This window comes from Diorhabda carinulata, chromosome 6 (assembly GCF_026250575.1).
Source record: "Diorhabda carinulata isolate Delta chromosome 6, icDioCari1.1, whole genome shotgun sequence".
NCBI lineage: Eukaryota > Metazoa > Arthropoda > Insecta > Coleoptera > Chrysomelidae > Diorhabda > Diorhabda carinulata.
The window spans coordinates 3,533,447-3,553,694 of record NC_079465.1 but is presented as its reverse complement, the minus strand read 5'-3'; the positions used below and the strand labels follow the sequence as shown (position 1 = coordinate 3,553,694).

The 20,248-nt window shown below is 29.3% G+C and overlaps 2 protein-coding genes across 3 annotated transcripts in view; both read left to right on the top strand.

Annotated features, from left to right (window-relative positions):
• Positions 1-16,002, top strand: part of LOC130894985 (immunoglobulin superfamily DCC subclass member 3-like) — a 72,216-nt gene extending 56,214 nt beyond the window's left edge. For both annotated transcript variants that reach the window (XM_057802068.1, XM_057802069.1), the window contains exon 16: positions 170-16,002. In XM_057802068.1, coding sequence (XP_057658051.1) covers positions 170-517 — 348 coding nt within the window. In that variant the 3' untranslated portion in view covers positions 518-16,002. The remainder of the gene's footprint in view (positions 1-169) is intronic.
• Positions 16,003-17,165: 1,163 nt separating this feature from the next.
• Positions 17,166-18,653, top strand: LOC130895357 (eukaryotic translation initiation factor 4E type 2). Its single transcript, XM_057802594.1, has 6 exons — positions 17,166-17,312; positions 17,381-17,537; positions 17,747-17,923; positions 17,999-18,076; positions 18,155-18,342; positions 18,416-18,653. Exons 1-6 carry the CDS (start codon positions 17,260-17,262, stop codon positions 18,453-18,455), a joined length of 693 nt encoding a protein of 230 aa, XP_057658577.1. The 5' UTR covers positions 17,166-17,259; the 3' UTR covers positions 18,456-18,653.
• Positions 18,654-20,248: the final 1,595 nt, after the last annotated feature.

The following is a 20,248-nucleotide window of genomic DNA, read 5'->3' as shown; positions in this document are numbered from 1 at the left end:
CATTATCAAAGCACATTAAAAAATTATTAGTGCCAAAATAATCAATTTTATATGTAATTTGAAAAAACTTTTGTGGGTACTTCCCACAGTGTCGTTATCATTGTATGGAATGTATTGATGACTTAATTTGGTATCATGTATGGTCTAACATTAGATATGTTTTTTCCAGTTTTACCCGTTCAGTTGTAATGGTCAAGGACTGCCCGTCAAACTCGAAAAACTCACGCCTCTACGCTACGAAGAAGACCCCAATTCAAACGTAAAACCTTCCAAATTTTACGATCTCCATAAATTATTCGAAAATTCGAAAAAGCTTCGAACTGCCAATCACCATCAGTGTAATCCACATTTCGGTGAAAACGAAGACATTCGCAGTTCCTGTGATGATATACATTCATCAGAATCTTCTAGAAACGTTTCATTAAATGGAACTCAAATGACATCCCTTAATGATACGACTTTAAACACGACCGATCAAAGTAGAAGAAAAAGTCCCATATTAGGACCGAATGGGTAATAATTGCCATCAGATTTTAACGATTAGGGAAATTTTTAATTTGTTCAATGTGGATAGTGATAACGCTTATCTGGATTAATTTAATTCAAAAACGAAAAGTTCTACTGAATAATTGTTTGGAACTGAAGAAACTGTTTGAATGGTAAATTTATTCCAATTATCCCTCGTATAGTAATTCTTTCAATTATGTTTGTATATTGCTTTGGGGGAATCTGCAAATGTAAATAAATAAACAAAATCATACACTGCCGACAGAAAGTTTCCGGACGAGAAGAACATTTATTAAAACAATTATTAAAAATAAAATAAATCAAGTTAAAGTTTTATTTTAAAAATATCATATCATAAAACCATTAACATATTTTGTCTCTTGTACTGCTACACTTTCTTTTCATCGAAGAAACCACTTCTGATGGCCACTAATTCTTTAACTACACGTGGCATTCTTTTTATAAGTTTTTCTAACACACTATTTGGTATATTATTCCAAGACGTTTGAAGAGCCTTCTAAATATCTTCAAAAGAACTGGGATTAAATTTTTTCTAACTTTCCGGTCCAGTTCACCCCTCAGTAATTCTATTGGATTTAGGTCCGGAGATTGCGGGGGTCATTTCATTATTTCTAACTTACTATCTTCTTTATTTTGTAAATAGTTAAGACAAAGCTTAGATTTGGGCTTTGGGTCATTATCTTTTCTAGCAGTGAAAAGGTTAATTCTGTAGAGATCCCCTAGTCCAGCATATGAAAAACACTCCCACACCCATCGGGATGCGTTTTTGCCCAGCTGTTTTATTTAAATCGTACTTTAAAACCAACTTCATCGAGAAATTTATTTTTTAGCGCATTTTTAATTAAGTTTAGAGAAATAAGTACCATTGAAAACAAAACTTTTTACGATAGAAGAACTGATTTGCGAGACTTGGTTTTTTTTACAAGTTTTGTTTTTGCCACTCTTTGCCTTAAGAGCTTCTTTTATTTTTGTAGGTAGTCTTCCTTTTTTTCTTTTCCGGTACTTACTTTTTGAGCTTCAGCTACAGTTTTTCTCAAAGCCCACTTCCTGTCTCTATGGGTTTTCTCGGATGCTTTGATGTTACAAATTTTGGTCAGAAATGCTTCTTCTTCCTTCTATTATATTTACAAATTTACAATTCCTGCGCTTTAATACTTCCAAAGTCGACATTAATTAGATGTGACCTGCCCAAGCATTTCGAATATAGATTCATCAGTCCACAGAACTCGTTTCCAGTTTTCTACTGTCCAATCTTTATGTACATGGGCCCATTCTAGTCGAGTGGTTTCTTTGTAGAAATTCTGTCATTCAGGCCAGCTTTTTGAGAGCGTTTCTTTACTATACTTACTGATATCTGTTTATCGTGACTTTCATTGGACCACATTTGAATTTCCGGTGCTGTAAGCTTCCTATTCATTTTATATATAAGAAGAAAATTTACTCACCTTCAAAGTAATATAATAAAATCAATACTATAAATTGAAAAATTCAAAAAATCCCTCAGTAGTATCTATACTATACATGAGAGTTGAAATAAATTGAAATATAAAAAATATTCATTACATTTTATATTATTTCCCAAATTCGTTCAATTTTTGACAAAATTTCGATTTTCATTGTGAATATCATTAAACAAATGTAGTTGCCTTTCGGAAATCAATAATTCATAAAACATTTTGATGTTAAAATTATAATCATTTCAAACATCCCTCGTAAATTAACCAATCATATTATGTATCTATCAACATTTTCCATAGCAAGTTACAAAAAAATACTTAGTATGGTGATTGAGATACTATATGAGGGAGATGAAATTTGTTCCTTGCAATTTGAATTAAATAACCCCATCAATATATAACCATATGTACTGAATCCCTTTCGTCAACCATATTTATCGACCACTCAAGATTCAAGGTCATGGTCAAACAAATGTAGTTGACTTTCGGAAATCAACAATACAAAAATAATACATGAAACATTTTCATGTTAAAATTATAATCATCTCAATCATCCCTATGGTGATTGAGATACTATACGAGGGAGATGAAATTTGTTCCCTACAATTTTTGTTGAATTCTATCATAATTTCTCTATTAGAATTTTTTCTATTGCCAAAATTATTTGAAACCTTTTGTTGCTCTCTAAAATGAAAATTTAGTTCGGATGAGCGTTATTTCGCTTTTTCTTACTGCCCTTATTTAAACCAAACTAAAGAGAAACAGCTTTACAAAACCGCTCTTCATAAATTGTTAAGGACTGATTTTTTTGTTTGCTCTAGTTGTTGAATCTGAAATTTTCCGGCAATATTCTGGAAGTATTTGTATTTGCAACGAATATTTTCAATTTTTTTTTGTACATGTACATATTTATCATATTGCTCAATATTATAGAAATTAATGACGTTTAGAAACGGACAGAAATTTTATTTATACAGGGTGTATTCATAAAAAATTTCAAAAAAAAAACTTGCATATTTAGTATTTTAATTTTTTTCATCATCCTGTATAATCTGTTAGGTTAAGTCGAGCATAAATCAAAATTTATGGGTTTTGTTTTCTGACACACTTTTTTTGGTAATCGATTATAAATTGATTATTTATTCAACTATTTAATTAAAATGTACGTTTACTAAATCGATAATTCAAAAAATATAATATTAATTATAACCATCTAATTGAACCGGTTATTTTTTTCTTGTAACTAATTAATTTTTTAATTATTGATAAACCTCATTCCAATATTAAAAATGATGATTATAAGCAAACAAAACAACTAAAATATGAAAAAAATTAACTATTACTTGATATTTATAAATGCTGTCACAGACAAAATGGCAGTAAATAAATTACTTGTTGGTCATAAACAATTAAAAATGAGTTCATATAAAGAAACATATTTCTTCTTAGTTTTTCACAGCTCATTCTTTGTAACTCTTCACACATATAACCAGAAGGTCATAAACAATTGTGACAATTGAAAATCATAAACAAAAGATTCGTAAAGCGAATAATAAGTTTTATTCATTATATTATTTGTTATATTAGACATAATTTATTGGTCATAAATAATTGACACAGTGACAAATGAGTTCTAATAACGAATAATAACAGTTTTCTTCTTCTTTTTTCACTATTAAATAATTATAACTCGTCACAAACATATCTAAAAGGTCACAAATTATTGTGACTATAGAAGACCATTAATAACGAGGTCGTATAACGAATAGGTTTTCTTCCTTGTTTAATTTATTATACTAAACATAATTTATTGGTCATGAACAATTGAAATAGTGAAAAATGAGTTCTAATAACGAATAATAACAGTTTTATTCTCCTTTGTTCATTATTATATACTTATAATTCGTCACAAACATAACTAATAGGTCACAAACAATTGTGACCATAAAAAAACCATTACAAAAATAACTATAATAATAATATATAATTCTTTGCAACTCGTCAATAACAAGTAGAGGGTCATAACTATGTAACTTGTTACAAATAGAAATAAAGGGTCATAAATAATTCAGATAGTGAAAAATGAGTTTGTATGACAAACAAGAACAGTCTTCCTATTCGTACTTTACTGTTCTTTGCAATTCATCACAAACATAAGTAATGACAATGAGAAACCATAAAAAAGACCGTCAAAGCAAATAGGTCTTCTTTGTTGTGTAATTTGTCATACTAAATATAATTTATAATAAGTCTTTGAGACATGATGACGAGTAAGAATTATTTTTTTTTATTGTTGACTGACTAGAGGGTCATAAACAATTGTAACAATGAAAAGCAATAAAGAAAGATTTCGTATAACGAATACAAACAGTTTTCTTAGTTGTTTTACTGTTCAACTTGTCATAACAATAAAAAATGAGTTTGTATAGGAAATAGCAACGATCTCCTTTGTTGTACATGCTTCGAAACATGTTCAGTTTTCCCTTGGTCTTCACATTCTTCTTTTGGTTTCTTTTGGTTTTACACTGGGGGCTCAACTGCTACTCAAACTTCGCTTAATTCGCAGATATCTACATTAAGTTATTCGATTTTGTTTTCTTTTGTACAATTTGGTCATTAACGAGTTTGTAATTTTGATTTGGAACAAGAATTAACCATTAAAACAAACTTTGACAACCAGTACCCATTTTGTATTTTACTTAGCACTGTAAATATCTTCTTTTACCCTAATTAGGCTGTGAGGTATTTTTCTGCTGTAATTTAAAATCTATAAAGCACATATATTCAAGTATATCTAAGCACATTCGTAGATAAAAAAAATGTTAATCGAAGAATATGTTGTCCGTTTCTAAACGCATATCTCCGATTTGTACAATCAAAAATAAACCAACACTTCAATTAATAGGTCAAAAAATATGTTTGGATGTTTAAAAAACGATTGTTCAAATCGGTTTTCGAATGTAAAATTTACTATAATACGGAATGTTTGAAAAAATAACTTTTGGTTCAACATTCTGTATGTATTGTTAAAAAAAAACACCTGGTACCTGAAACTCCTTACATATAGTTAGATTTTAAGGAAAATTGTACAGTTATTTTAATTTTTTTGTATCGTATATACGGATAGTTGAGCTTTTCGTTCGATCATCTTAAATGGATAAATCGTTTCACGTATTTTTTATCTCATCTGTAAGTGATAAGTATATGAATTGGTATTTTTATTTATAACTCTGATAAAAATAATGAATTACGAGCGTAAAAGTATCCTATATTCGTTAAAAATGTTACACCTTGTATTTTGGTAGCTTATCGATAATTTGAAAAAGTTTGGCTTGAAACATTTTTGCATTTCATTCGAAACAGTTTTAATTTCTTTTATTGTCAACTAACTGAATTAAAATCAAACAAAAATTACATGTTCAATTCATATAGTGAATAAGAACAGTCTTCTTCTTTTTTGACTACTCAATTTGTCATACTGTCCCTATCATAACTAATTGGTCATAAAAAAATGAGATAATGTCAAATGAATTTGTATGGCGACTAAAAACGGTTTTCTTAATTCTTTGCAACTCGTCACAAACATAACTAGAGGGTCACAAACAATGAAAAACCACAAAGAACGAGGTTATATAACAGATAAAAACAATCTTCTACTGTTTAATCTGTGTAACTTGTTACAAATATAACTAAAGGGTCATAAACAATTGAGTTACTGAAAAATTGGGTTTGTATGAGGTTTTCTTCTTCGTTTTTTACTTTGAATTCTTTGCAACTCGTCACAAACATAACTAGAGGGTCATAAACAATAAAAAACCATAAAGAACGAGGTTATGTAACAGATAAAAACAGTCACTACAAGCTTAAACGTATATGCGTGACTATAAATGTTTCTGTAGAAATTTTTTTTCAAATGTATGTGTTTACCATATATTTGCATTATCTCTTGTGTCCCCTACCTTCAAATATAATATCTTGCAGGATCCTTCCACGAAATTCTAGTTCTATTTATTTTGTACAACTTAAAAAAAAATTTTGGGCTAGATTTGTTATATGGGGTTTTTTAAGATAATTGCATCATATCTTATTGTCATAATTTTTTTTCGTGCTAAAAACACAAAATTAAAACTTCAATTTTGTTAAGTAAATGAGTAGTAATGCTAATTAAATGTCTTGTATCTCTTATAGTACTTGCTCATACTCATCAAATGCTTGTTGGTTACGATAACCTCACTTTTTTCTAGAAAATTCTAGTTCCGTCTATTTTGTACTACAGAGAACAAATCGAAGGTTTATGTCATTTGTATCAAATGTTATTATCATAAATATGTTTCGTGCATCATTTTTATATCCATTTTGTAGCAAAATGAATGAACAAAAAATTAACTTTAGAGTAGATTATAACGTTGGTCAATTGTGCCTCTCTATTGGACCTACTTTCGTCGCTGGACAATCTACAACTTGCTCTCCATTTTCAAAACACTCCAGTATCTGTAACTAGAGGATTTTTGTCTTCCCCACAGTACCTACATTCGTATTTGCATGCAAACCTGGTCTTATATTGGGGTACTATGTACACCCCGACCCAAAGGATCTATTGTATCTCCTTTTCTTGCAATGGCACAGGGGTGCCGCCAAAGATCTTCTTCTCGTCTTTTACACGCACCCAGATGTAGTGGAGAGAATGTGGAGTGGATGAAGGTTTCGTCTTCTGTCCACATCTTCCAATACAGTACGTGTTACTTTCAAAATATATTTAGAAGATAATCATTTCTACAATTCATCAGTTTCTTCCAGGGACTGATCAAGTTTTTACCATTAACTTCATTTATCATATTTGCGATGAAATTTTTTTATTGGTTCATAATAAAATTTATGTAGAAATGTTTTGAAAATAAAAAAAATTATTTCAGTTAAATATTTAAGGCAGCTTTGGACTTCTACATAATTTTTAACTAAAAAAATAAAAAAAAATATCAATTCATAATAAATGTGACTTGTGTATGTTTGTAATTATATGGAATGATGTGCGTATAAACTAACTGTATAATTGTTGAAAAATATGTTAAATGTTACATAATTGGAAGAACAGTGTTAATTGTTATATATTAGACGTTACCGCAGTTGGTTAAACTGGTTAATATCCAGACACGGTGGCGTAGCGTTTATTAATATAGATGTGGGTGGAGCCTCATAAACGAGGCCCTTTTTTTTCGTACCCAATAAATCTAGGTTACCGAACAAGCTTAGACAGTGTCAAAATATCTCATGATTGCCCAAAGGGATAGAAGATCTTATAATTTTTGAGATTTTGCTTTATTGAAGTCCCCTGATATTGTTATTCATTTACATACAGTTAAATCCGCTTCGATTAACAGTATATTGCTAAACAAGATGTTTTTCAATAATTTTCAAGTCCCTTTAAGGGCGAAGGCTCATTTCACCCCCGTCTAGCTACGTCAGTGTCCAAAGTTGTAAATAATTTTTAAGTGTACAAAAATTTTAATAAAGACACCATTTAATCTGTATAAGTGTTAAACAGGGTTATAAGAAAATATTAATTATGCACCGAGTTGAAATTAAATTATTCTGAAATTTATTGACACCGTAAAAGGCTTTTCTGTTAAAAAAAAGTAGTCAAAATTTATACACTTTTCGAAATGTATTCAAAAAATTTTCCAATTTTTACAATTGTGACAAATATAATCAAAATAATTGCATATGACTGAGGAAACATGAAAATTATTTTTACAAGATGATGTCCTTCGTTCCCTATGACTGAAAAAGGGATGTTATTGATGTCAAATAACATCGCCATTCTTTTAAATCAATCAAAAGATACCAATTTCAGCAAGTTCATCATCAATAAAATAACTTTGACCGATAACATTCGGTATCTGCTCATAAAAACTTACTCGGTTGATGTAGTGTTGAGGTTTAACAATTTCAACTATCTGTAGTCAGGATCATTGTCAAGGTTTGGCCACAGCTTTGTAGTCTTTTTGAGCTCGATTAAAATTATGAGGAGTACGAATTTTCTTACACCACATCACCATCAAAAGGTGAGAAATTTTCCAACCGTTTCTCTACACTTATTCTATAATCGATGTCAACTCCATCTATCCATCAATATTTTGGTCTTCTTCTTAGAGGTTTTGACAGAAAGATCTTTTTTACTGGGTTTACTAACTCCTTAGTTCTTAAAATATTTCTTACACTATCCCCTCGTCTCATGATAACACATTGCAGTTTCTCCTAAATAAAAATACCCGCTGTGTAGACTTCTTCTTTTTTTTAACATAGATAACCATATTACTAGGCTACTGCCTGTTTAAGACAAAGTCCAGCAATCTCGCCAACATTTAGGTGATATTCCTTCTAGGTTGTATGTTCATTTTTACGTTCTTAACAAGTCTGTTTCCAATTATTTTTTTTTTTGTTTGTTCCAGAATTTTTGTCAGAATTTTTATTATATTATCCATTATAAAATTGAATTGAAGGGACATGAGTTTCTTTGATTCTTGTGTGAAAAATGTGGTTTGTCGATATAACTAGGGCTTTGGACATTGATTAAATGATGGAAAGGGTCTAAATTATAGACTAATTAAGTTTATGCAAGATATTAATACTCTTGTATAACAAAAATCAGAGTGGACATACAACAGAAGCTGTGTAGAAGCTCTAGAGCTACCAAAATATTCCGTTTCACTATTAAACCCTGTACAAAGGATAAAAATAATACTTTGCTTATTGGTTGCTTATTTTTTTAAGCAAAATGCTACCAAACTAAGTATTTTTCTTTTATTTTTCAAACAGAAATAGTGTCTTTGTTAACAATTTTTTTGTTACATTTAAATTGTCTGGAAAACGACCTTGAAAATTGAAAAAAAAAAATAATATCCAAAGAATAATCTGTTGTTTGAAAGGAAAAAAAACAGTGCGTACAAAATTTTTTAATAAAATGTTATTTATGTCACAGATTAATTAGTATGTGCCTTTTTAAATTGTACAAAAACAACGATTATTTTTTATATTTTCCTTGTATATTTTTAGAGTAGTTCCCGTTTTTTTATATAGTTACCGTTTTTTCAGTAGTATGCTCCAAAACGTGCGGATGACTGTATATTCGATTATACCTACACTGGGAAATTTTTTTTATTTAACTATATATAATATCAAAATAAAAACAAAAAAAACTTTTCAGGTATATTAATTCCTATCGGTCTTATGTATAAAAACTATTGAAATTAATTTATTTTGGATTGAAAAGAATTGATTTACTCATTTCTTTGTTCATCTAGTGTATTCTGTAGTCGGAGTTTCCCTAATTTCCAACCAGGAGTAGTCTACCAATATTTTTTCCTCGATAACGTTTTCCAATATTTTAGCGTAACTTCTCATCATATTCATCAGTCATAGTAACAATGTTTTCGTGAAAAAATTCTAAATAAAAGTAGGGAAAACGTGAGATTTTTTTTTAGTCTACATTGAACAATTCCCAGACTTTTTTTTGATACTAATCTTGTAGCAAACGCTTAATTTTGAATTATCTTCTAAATATCTGACTCTACAAATATTCTTTCTTCAATTTTGGATTCGCTAATAGACACAAACCTAAAATATGTATAGCTTTCAAAAATTTGGTATAAAACTTTGTTCGAAATATACTATTTTTCTAAATTCAAATATTTTCTCAGTTTCAAACGTAAATTAACAAAATTAATATTTTTTAGGGGATGATTTTTAGTTACCCATGATTTTATCATTATTTTTTGTTGTCGAATGGTGTAATTTATTTTGATAGGTGATAATCGATTATACAAGTATCCCTGTTTGCCTTAAAGTTAAAATACCACTTTTTTGCATAATTTTTCGGAACAAAAAAATGCTCAAATAATGTTAAAAATGAAATAATTCGAAATTTTACGGATACATTTAAAGTAAAATAAAAAATAACCGCTTCGATAATATTTTTGTAATTGTAAAAATTTTCTTAGTACGACGAAAAAGGTTGAAAATAATTTAAAAAAAAAAAATGACGCATATTCATGGTTCACAAAAACTATTCATATACCTCATAAGAACATTCCTCGTCACATAAAATGTTTCCCAGCACTTTTGCCAACTTGAAAAGATGAAAGTCATTTATTTAAACTTTTTTTTTGCGATTTGTAAGTTTTGGTTTATAAAATTTACTACTAATCAAAAAATTGTCCAAAATTACAAAAGTTTTCTTTTCGATATTATAAAATATGAAAGTTGGAACCAAATTTATGTTTTTTTAACATAAAATTTTGATACATACTGTAGTACAGTTGCAATGTAGATTTTATACTATGCAGAACCTTTCACGAAGAATAATTTCCTAATTCTACGATTTATATGAACACATTGTATACATCTTATATACTGCGAATGAAATGATGTTTTTTTTTATCCAACTATTTGTTCTAATTTAATCAGAATTGATTATTTTTTCTTTGAGAGTTGGCAATACCGCACTTTAAAGTATTAAAATAGGCCGCTTATTGAACAGTTACCTTCTACGCATTTTTTCTTACCATCTTACATTCCAATGCTACATGTACAAAATGGTAAAAATGAAAAGCAATAGTTTTTTCAAATCATTAATTTTAAACAATCGTTAGTTTATGTTTTATAATGGTACAATTTTATTATGAGTAGAAGTTACATAATGCATAATTGCAAATTACCCCGATCAATCCTTATGGAAATTGGGTTTCGGCCATGACACCATGATGCTTGAAGCAAGCTGATTGAAAGTCTCATTGGGCATAAAAAACCCAAAAACCTTCTCAAAACTACCTCTGAAGAGTCTAAGGGTACCGTAAGCAAAGTGTCTTCGATCAGTTTTTCTAAAACTTGACACCATGATAGTTTGGAACAAGCCGATTGAAACTCTCATTGGGCACAAAACACCAAAACCTTCCCAATCTCCAAAAAATACATCTGAAGAGTCTAATGGTACCATAAGAGAAGGGGCTTCCGTCAGTTTTTCTAAAACTTAACACCATGATAGTTTGGAACAAGCTGATTGAAAGTCTCATAGGGCACAAAACCCCAAAACCTTCCAAACCTCCAAAAAATACATCTGAAGAGTCTAATGGTACCATAAGAGAAGGGGTTTCCGCCAGTTTCTCTAAAACTTAACACCATGATAGTTTGAAACAAGCTGATTGAAACTCTCATTGGGCGCAAAACCCCAAAACCTTCCCAATCTCCAAAAAGTACATCTAAAGAGTCTAATGGTACCATAAGCAAAGTGTCTTCGATCAGTTTTTCTAAAACTTGACACCGTGATAGTTTGGAACAAGCTGATTGGAAGTCTCAATGGGTACAAAACCCCAAAACCTTCCCAATCTCCAAAAAGTACATCTGAAGAGTCTAATGGTACCATAAGCAAAGTGTCTTCGATCAGTTTTTCTAAAACTTGACACCGTGATAGTTTGGAACAAGCTTACTTTGAACTATCATTGTGCCAAGTTTCCAAGTATTAAAACCAAATTTCCATAAGGATTGATCGTGGTGTTTTTTCTGGTATTTCAAAAATTAACGATAATTTATTCAATAAACCATCTTCATTATTCGTAAAGCAGTTTTGATAAGTTATTGTTAACTTTTGGATACCGTCCTGTACATATTGTTTTGTTAATGTTATGAACCAACTTATATTTTAACACGTTGACTACCAAGACAATTTTCACAATTTCATTTAATCGCATTAAATCATTGAAATAACTAATTGAAATACAAAGGTATTGAAAATGTGGATTTAAAAAAAATATTTCATTTGTTGAATTATGTGAAAGAAAATCTCTTCGGGGGGTAAAATATGAGTTATTTCGTAGTTGGTAGTCAACGTTTCCTTTCTTATCTAAAAGATGCCTCGTAGATACACACACTCAGTATATTTTCCCATATTTAGATAAATATCTATATATAGGGTGATATAAATAAGAAAATATAATTTTTTTTTAAATTTTTACCGGATGATTTTCCGAGTTTCCGGTAGTTTTAATAATGTTATTTCCAACGAGGCATCTGTAATTGTTCTGTTATACAAATTTGTACCAAAATTAAGAGTGTCATGACAGATAACAACTCTATTAGTTTCCAATTTTCCATTTATTTTGGTACAAAAGAAAAACTGATCAATTTATACCTTTTTGTTCAAATACTTAAAAACTGCTTAGTCAGTTGTAGAACTACCTCATTATATTTATGTTTTTTTTTATATAAATATATAAGTATTGTCCTAATATTATCAATGTTAGTTTAGTTTTTGTTATTTTTAATTTATATGAATACATTTTTTTAGATTCTCAGGGTAGAAAAATTTTACACGCGTTCTCCACGCTTTACACCGTTTTCAAATATATATACAGTTCGTCCCAGATTTTATATTCTTACTATTTATTACCTCATTTTTTATTTTCGATATTAAACCTTTAAAAATTAAAATCGAAAGTGTCTGGTGGAAATATTTTATCTGGGATATTAATACAATTATTTTATTTAGTATACCTGTAAGTCTGATATGTGAGGCTGCTAGTTTATATGTTTGCAAGCCAACAGACTCTCTTTTATTGTTAAAAATTTGTGTAAAATAGATATTTATTTAACAAATTTCCTTTCATTTCCACTCGTCTGCTAACAACTGCCAAATTAATCTCTATTTAAGCTGATAGAGCCATGTACAGCTCTAAATATTAATTTGACATATCTGCATGAACCGCCTATAGAATTAATGGTTTCTAAATAAGTTATTTTCAATTTTTGTTGATATCTTTTTAAAACCTGGTATATACCTTTTGAATTCACACTCCCATACTAATATATATGGTTCCGATACATGGATAACTACCAAAAGACACAGAAAAAGATACAAATGAAATTCCTCTGGCAAATTGAGGTACTACCACAAATAAAAGAAATAAATGGAAATAATTTTGGAAGAAATACTAGATGAATAAAGTGACTGTAGGGTAAATAACCTTTTCGACTCTAAATAACTTCTTGGGAGAAATTTATGGTGAATTTTACTCACTAGTACGTATTATAGTTCAAAATACTTGTAATGATGATGGTAATTAAAAAAATATCTATTTTACATTTATACCTACTATTTGTTCTGTTCGGCAAATCTATTAACACATTAAAAAGTGTAAAGTTCCATATAAAATAGAATCAATTAAACTGTGGGATAATAGTATCAAGGTAGCTATCAATTCATCAACCAAATAAGTTAAAATTAAATTTCAATCAATAGATCAACTTTTACAATTTCACTGTTTGGTGGTATCAGTCAATCGAAGGTTTCATATACGGCTCGAAGGACCAGACAATATAATAAACTTTATGGTACTTTGAGTCATTGGAAGGTCATTGAAGGACCAAAGAATGTAATGAAGTTTATGATACTTTGACTCATATGTTTTAAAGGAGTAAAATTATAATTATAAAGTTCAGAATATATATTTTAATGATCTGATGGTTTATACATAAATAATTTTATGAATATATTTCTAAAAAGTGGTTTAATGAGTTAAAGTGATTTCTGGATCTTAATAACTAAATTCCCATTGTATATGACACCATTCGAACAATTTTGATTTCATAATTACACCACCCTTTAAATATTTGGTTGATCGACTAACAAAGGACTAATAGTTTTTTTTATTTTTATGTTAAAATAGTGATACAAATACAAAATATCCAGTTCCTTATATACACTGCAATAGAAACTAATAAGACTTAACTTTCTGTATCGGTTACACTTTACACGTTTAAGCTCAGCAAGGATAATTCACATGAAAAGAATCATAAATAATTGGAATTGGTAGACGAATTAAAATAAAATGTAAACAGAAAACAAGTTGTACTTACAAACAATTTACTTTTAATCCAATCAGTTGGCGACTGAGCTTTTGAAGTGTCAGCTCGTCTGAGTCCACTGCTGGACAAAAGCATACCGTAATTGAATCCATCTGGATCGTTTCTATGCGGTATTCAACCAGTTAAATAGCATTCCCTTAATATAATCGACCCATCTCGTTAATGAACGTTCCCGTGTGACCTTTCCATTCCAAAAAATTTTTGCCCACCGTCCATTGAAAAACCCAACTACTTTGTCGTCCCAGCTAGTGAACTATAGCTTTCAAAATTCATGTAGAGTTTAAAATAATTTGCTAATAACTTGAAAATTCAGTACCTATCGATTTGTTAGTATAAAACAAAAAGTTTGTCCGAAAGCAATTGTTACTAACGGTTATCAGGGACAACAATAACCCTTCAAAACATTGGTATATTCAAGAAAATACAATTGTTGAAGAATCCCGGCTCTACGGTTATTTTTGTAGCGGCTGTCTATGGAAACTGTTTTTTTACTTCACTTTTGTTTTTTGAATTCATTTCTCTAGTAATTTAAACTCGGTAAAACCATAAATTGTGTTGGTCTGCGTTTGTTTCCTTCAGTTACTTCAGGATGCTCGCCGCTTTTTATTTCACAGCTTTAACAGACTCATATATTATTCCTTTTAATGCAGCTTTGACCATAGGAAAGAGTTAGAATTCTTCGGCGAGTAAGGTGGGTTGTACTTGACCAGAAACTTCTTAATATACAGTGTCGAATGCGCTGGCGCCTTGATGAAGAAGCTATGGTATCCCCAGATCTCCATATAGTTACGGTAGATACCAAGATGTGTTGGTGGGCATTCGTACAATTTTTTACTGGCTTCTTTGTATTATACCAATTTATGCATCTTCTTATTTCTATTCCTAATAGCCATATTGGTTTGATGAGTTTTTTTATGGAAAAAGAGGAATACCAACGAGGTAGTCCTCATTATCTTAGTATTTATTTGACGACTCATTCTGTTGGTTTTATTTTTGCCCTTTTTTTATAATGTCAAGCTTTAAAAGTGTAATTAGATACAGAAATGTAATATAGGGCAGAATATTTGTACAATTCTTATTAAAAACGTTGGTAATTACAAAAAAATTGTTGGGACTAAAACATCTCATATTTAAAACTAATTTGGTTAAAGGTAGTGACTGTTACAACGTACCTTTGGTATTGTTACCGTAATTACTTTTAGTTAAATAGATGTAGATTCAAAATAACTTGTTATGTAAACACTGTATATATTCTACAAGTATGTAATGATACATTCCTACAGTACTACCACTTTGTAACATGCCATTCGGATCGTTACTTTTTCCTTCAAACATTTTGAATACTCATTCACGTATTGTGGCGCAGTAGTCACTTCTGATTTATTTATCCGACCTCCTTCTTCGAATTCTTCCTCTATCTGTCTACACTTTAAATTAAAGTGTAGTTTTAGTAAATTTGTGGTGATTTCATTCTTTATATTCGCTGGTATGTTTTCCTTTAATTTTTTTTAATTTGCTTAAAACAAAAGGAATCCCATAAGATAACTGAAATTTTTTGTGAACACAATAATTTAAAAAAAGCAAAGATAAACTTACCAGCGAATGTAAAAAATAAAATCACCACATAATTACTTTGATTTAAAGTGTAGATAGGTAGATTTTGAAGTGGTAGGTCAAATGTTGAAATAAATAAATCAGAAGTGACTACTGTGCCGCAATACGTGAACAAAGGATTATTCAAAATGTTCGAAGAAAAACGTAACAAGCCGATTGGCATGCTACAACTTTAATCCATTTTGTGTTTTTCCGATGATGATTATCAATGTTTTTAATAAGAAAAGTAGTCTGCTGTTCACTTAATAAAATCGCCGGTATTTTACAAATAGAATACAGAGTAGTTTAAATATGTTATTTTTCTATTATCCTATGGTGAAAAAATGGATGAAAATCTAACACTGTTTTTAAATATTTCATATATTTATTAATATTAAGAATGTAATTTAATTATACATGGTGTAAATGTGTTAATAATATATTTTTGTACGCTTGAATGATTGCGATCTGGTAAGTATTCTAAACGAATAAAATAAATATGAACAAACTTTGCATTTTTGTTTTATTTCTATTATTCATCACCTCTTAAAATGTACTTATGTAAATATAATATAACCAAGTTATCATCTTCAGAGACTGAAGGTAAACTGAGTTTGTTGTGGTAGTGTAAACAGTGTATTCAGTATGAATATTTGAAACTGTTCCAGAATATCTAGCTTAGACAAAAATTTTCATTTTTTCTTAAAAAAAATTCAAAAAATCTTGATAAAAACAGTCTACAATTATAAAAAATTCAATTTCCAATCTTCTACGAATATAATTAAACTTGACAACATAGTATATTATGTTATTTTATATTATACATGTTGGGAATGCCATTTCCTTTTTATTATTGAGGTTGTTATTGGAAATATATAGTTAAATCGTGACAAAATTATCAATATTGAATTATTTATTCAGAAAATAACTTTATTATCATTATTTCGTGGAAAAAATTCGAGAAATATTTATAAAAACATGCAGCTACAGTAAAAATTCATATTTTCAAAAAATGTCCAATCTCATGCGAAATATCATTAAGCTTGGCATCATAGTATAGTTATTTTCCTTTATACAGAATCGTGAATGCAGTTTCCCTATAATTATTGGGGATGTTTATAAGGATTTTCTATTATCGTGACCAAATTATCAATATTGATTTATTCAAACAAAAGAGAGCTTCATTTTTCGTGAGAAAAATTCAAAAAATCGTGATAAAAATAAAGATCCAATTTCAAATCTTCTGCGAAATGTAATTAAAATTGACAACATAGTATAATGTGTTATTTAGTATTATACAGTCTTGAATACATTTTCTCTTTTATTATTAAGGTTGTTTTTGGAGATTTTTAGCTATTATCAATATTGATTTATTAAAAAAAGAGAACTTAATTTCATGTTTTCGTGAAAAAAAATCGAAAAATCTTTAAAAAAATCTCCATTTCATTAAATTTCAGGCACTTTAAAAAGTGAACTATAACTGAAATTTTTCTTAATATAAAATTTTAAGACTTGTACGTATCTATATCTTTTGTTGGTATAACATTTTTGTTTTAAATTTAATAAAAATAAAATTTCCATTTGTATCTTCTTTTCGTTGAATCCTATTTACTGTAGTGTATACAGCCACCCAATAATACTAAATAATGACAACTACACAGTTTTTAGGTTATAAAAGTGACATTATCGAATTGACATAAGAGTCGAATTTGAAATAGTTTACTATTTATAAATTAAAAAGAATACAGCTGTGATAAAAAATTTTATGATCTATAACATTAATAATTCAGATACAAAAATGTCTAATAAATTCGAAACGTAAGTAATTTTTTAATTTAACAATTTTATGATTCACATTCCCTTTTGTTTATATTTGACTGATACAGATTGAAACACCATGTGGATGATGACAGTGGAAGTGGAGACGAAGATACTGGCCCCACTGATTTGGGGCCGATCGAATATCCTGCAGGAGAACATAGGCTACAACATGCTTATTGTTTGTGGTTTTCAAAAAGGCCTTCACAGATACAAGGATCGCAGGTAGAATTAAGCATATTTTTTGTTTTAGAAAAAAGAAATTTGATTAAAAAATATAAATAATAATAGTTATAAGCGTAGTTGATTACAGTGAATACTTTTAAAAACTTGTATTGAAATTCTTTATTTGATGTTTCTTCTGATATAATTTTGTAATATCAAGATAAAAATGAAACTTTATCTCTATGAATCACAACATATTTTAATTTTAGGGATATAGTCAAGCATTGAGGTTGGTTGGGCAGGTGGGGACAGTAGAACAATGGTGGGCATTATATTCCCATATGGTTAGATTACAAGATATACCAGCTCATAGGGATATACATCTTTTTAAAAAAGGTATAAAACCTATGTGGGAAGACGCCGCTAATAAAAAAGGTGGGAAATGGGTAAGTTTTTTGAAAATACGTATATTTTATTATTTTTTTTTGTCAGTGGATGCTAGTTAATAATTTCATTTTTAGGTTATACGTTTGAGGAAAGAACAAGCGGGAAGAGCCTGGGAGAATTTATGTATGGCTATGTTAGGCGAACAGTTTATGGTAATATGATGTTTCTTTTTGAAACCATCCATTTTATTCATAAAGTATGTTTCTAAAACAATTTTATTTTTATTTTAGGCTGGTAACGAAATATGTGGAGTAGTAGTATCAACCCGATATCAAGAGTACCTTTTAAGTATTTGGAATAGGACAGCTTCTGATCAAGCCACAACAGCTCGAATTAGAGATGCATTGAAACGATTGTTAAATATACCTTCAAGTGCCACCATGGAGTACAAAACACACAACGATTGCCTTAAATATGGGTAAATGAATATAATTACATATCTTATTGATAGATGAATTTGTTGTACTTTTGTTTATTGATTATATTTTTAGGGCTGGGAAAACAATACCAAACAATTTATTGAAAAGTTGACCACAGAAGAGAAACTAGAAAATTATGATTTAACAGTTTATTTCATTATGTATTGAAAATCTATTAAGAACATCATTGATTTATTCCGTTTTTATTTCATTTATCATGTTTCTGTCTCTGAATATATTTATGACCCTCGATTTGGTTAGTGTCTTTTGAATGAAGTTTTTCAATAAAATTGATGAAATTATAACAGTTTTCAGTTGACATATTTTTTTCAATGTTCCCTTTCGATTTAAAAAATCAAACTTATATTTAAATTGAAGTATCATATAATGGAGTTTATCTAAATTCTAAAAATTAAAAAAAAAAACATTAATTATTAATTTGAACACCTATATTTTCGAATTATATTTATTACAATATACATGCAAAAATTCATCTAAGCTGTAAAATATCACGAATTTTTGTAGAGAACAACAATAGACTTACGAAGCTTGATTATAAGTTGATTTTTCAACCAAATATTTAAGGAAATTATTTCCTACGACTTACATGGAACACTTATTGAATAATTCGAGCATTTCACACATATAGGTCATAGGAAAAGTTTAGTGTACAAATTGTGTGAAAACTTGTTAGTTTGACAAGGTAAACTACCGGCCACAGTGTTTTCTGTACAGGCTGTCCCAAGTTTTATACAGGTCTTACCTGGCTCATTTTACAATATACTCTAACATCAATGAATTTGTATTATAAAATTGAAAAATTGCTTCTCATGTTTTTTTAAACTTACAAAGGTAAGGTTTAAAAAAATTTTTTGTCAAAAAATTAAAGACAGTAATTCTAGTATCGATCATAAATCTTTCCCAGACATAAATAAAAGTTACATTCAGTTAAATTGTGCAGTGGTTATTCCCAAATAAAAACATTCCATCCCATGAAAAATTATGGTAAATCACATACGTTGTGTTAACCCCATACTTCCCTTAGAAAAAATTGGAATAAACTGAAGCATTTTGAGAACAAACAAATATCAATTCATTTAGTTCAAGAACTGAGGTTCACTGATTTCGAACCAAGATACACTGGGTTCATTCTACAGTTTGGGGCACAAATGTATGATAAGGAAGACGTTCCTTCACCAACTCGGAACAAAATTCATTGTAACAGGATGGTGATCAACATCATAGTATTATAATCATTTTGTTTGACCTTTTCTTGTGTATTTACTCATCGATCAATATTTTGACCAACCCATTTGCTAGATCTAATACTACCGGAAAATATTTTGTGGGGTTATCTTGATTAAAGGCTTGTTTTATCAAATACAAGTTGTAAAGTCAGATAATTTTAAAGAGCACAATTTTACAATTATTGTATCAGCTATGATTCGAAATTTTACCACGTTATACAGGGATCTGCAGAAAATAACATTCGCTGTTCGTTTTTTTTAATGGCATCATTGCAATGTCGCCTCAATGGATGCATGGAAGACACTAGGTTTAGCAGATTCTGTTACGTGGAGAACAAAACCTATATAAATATTTTCTCGAAGTGTGAGAGTATAACACCTAGGAGTGTATGAAATTGATGATGAAGATCTCTGGCAGCTAGAGCCATCCCACGTACTAAACTTCCTAAAAGGAGTGGAGTTAATAGATCAGCTGTAAATGCCGAGAAACATACATACATACATACACGTGCTATCGTTGTATTAACAATGACAATATACAGGGTGTATCGATAGAAAATAAAAAGTGATATACTATAGGGCTTCCATCGGTTTTATTTTGAAAATGATCGAGAAATTGTGTATATGTTGATTTGGAACACTTGGTATACATTATATT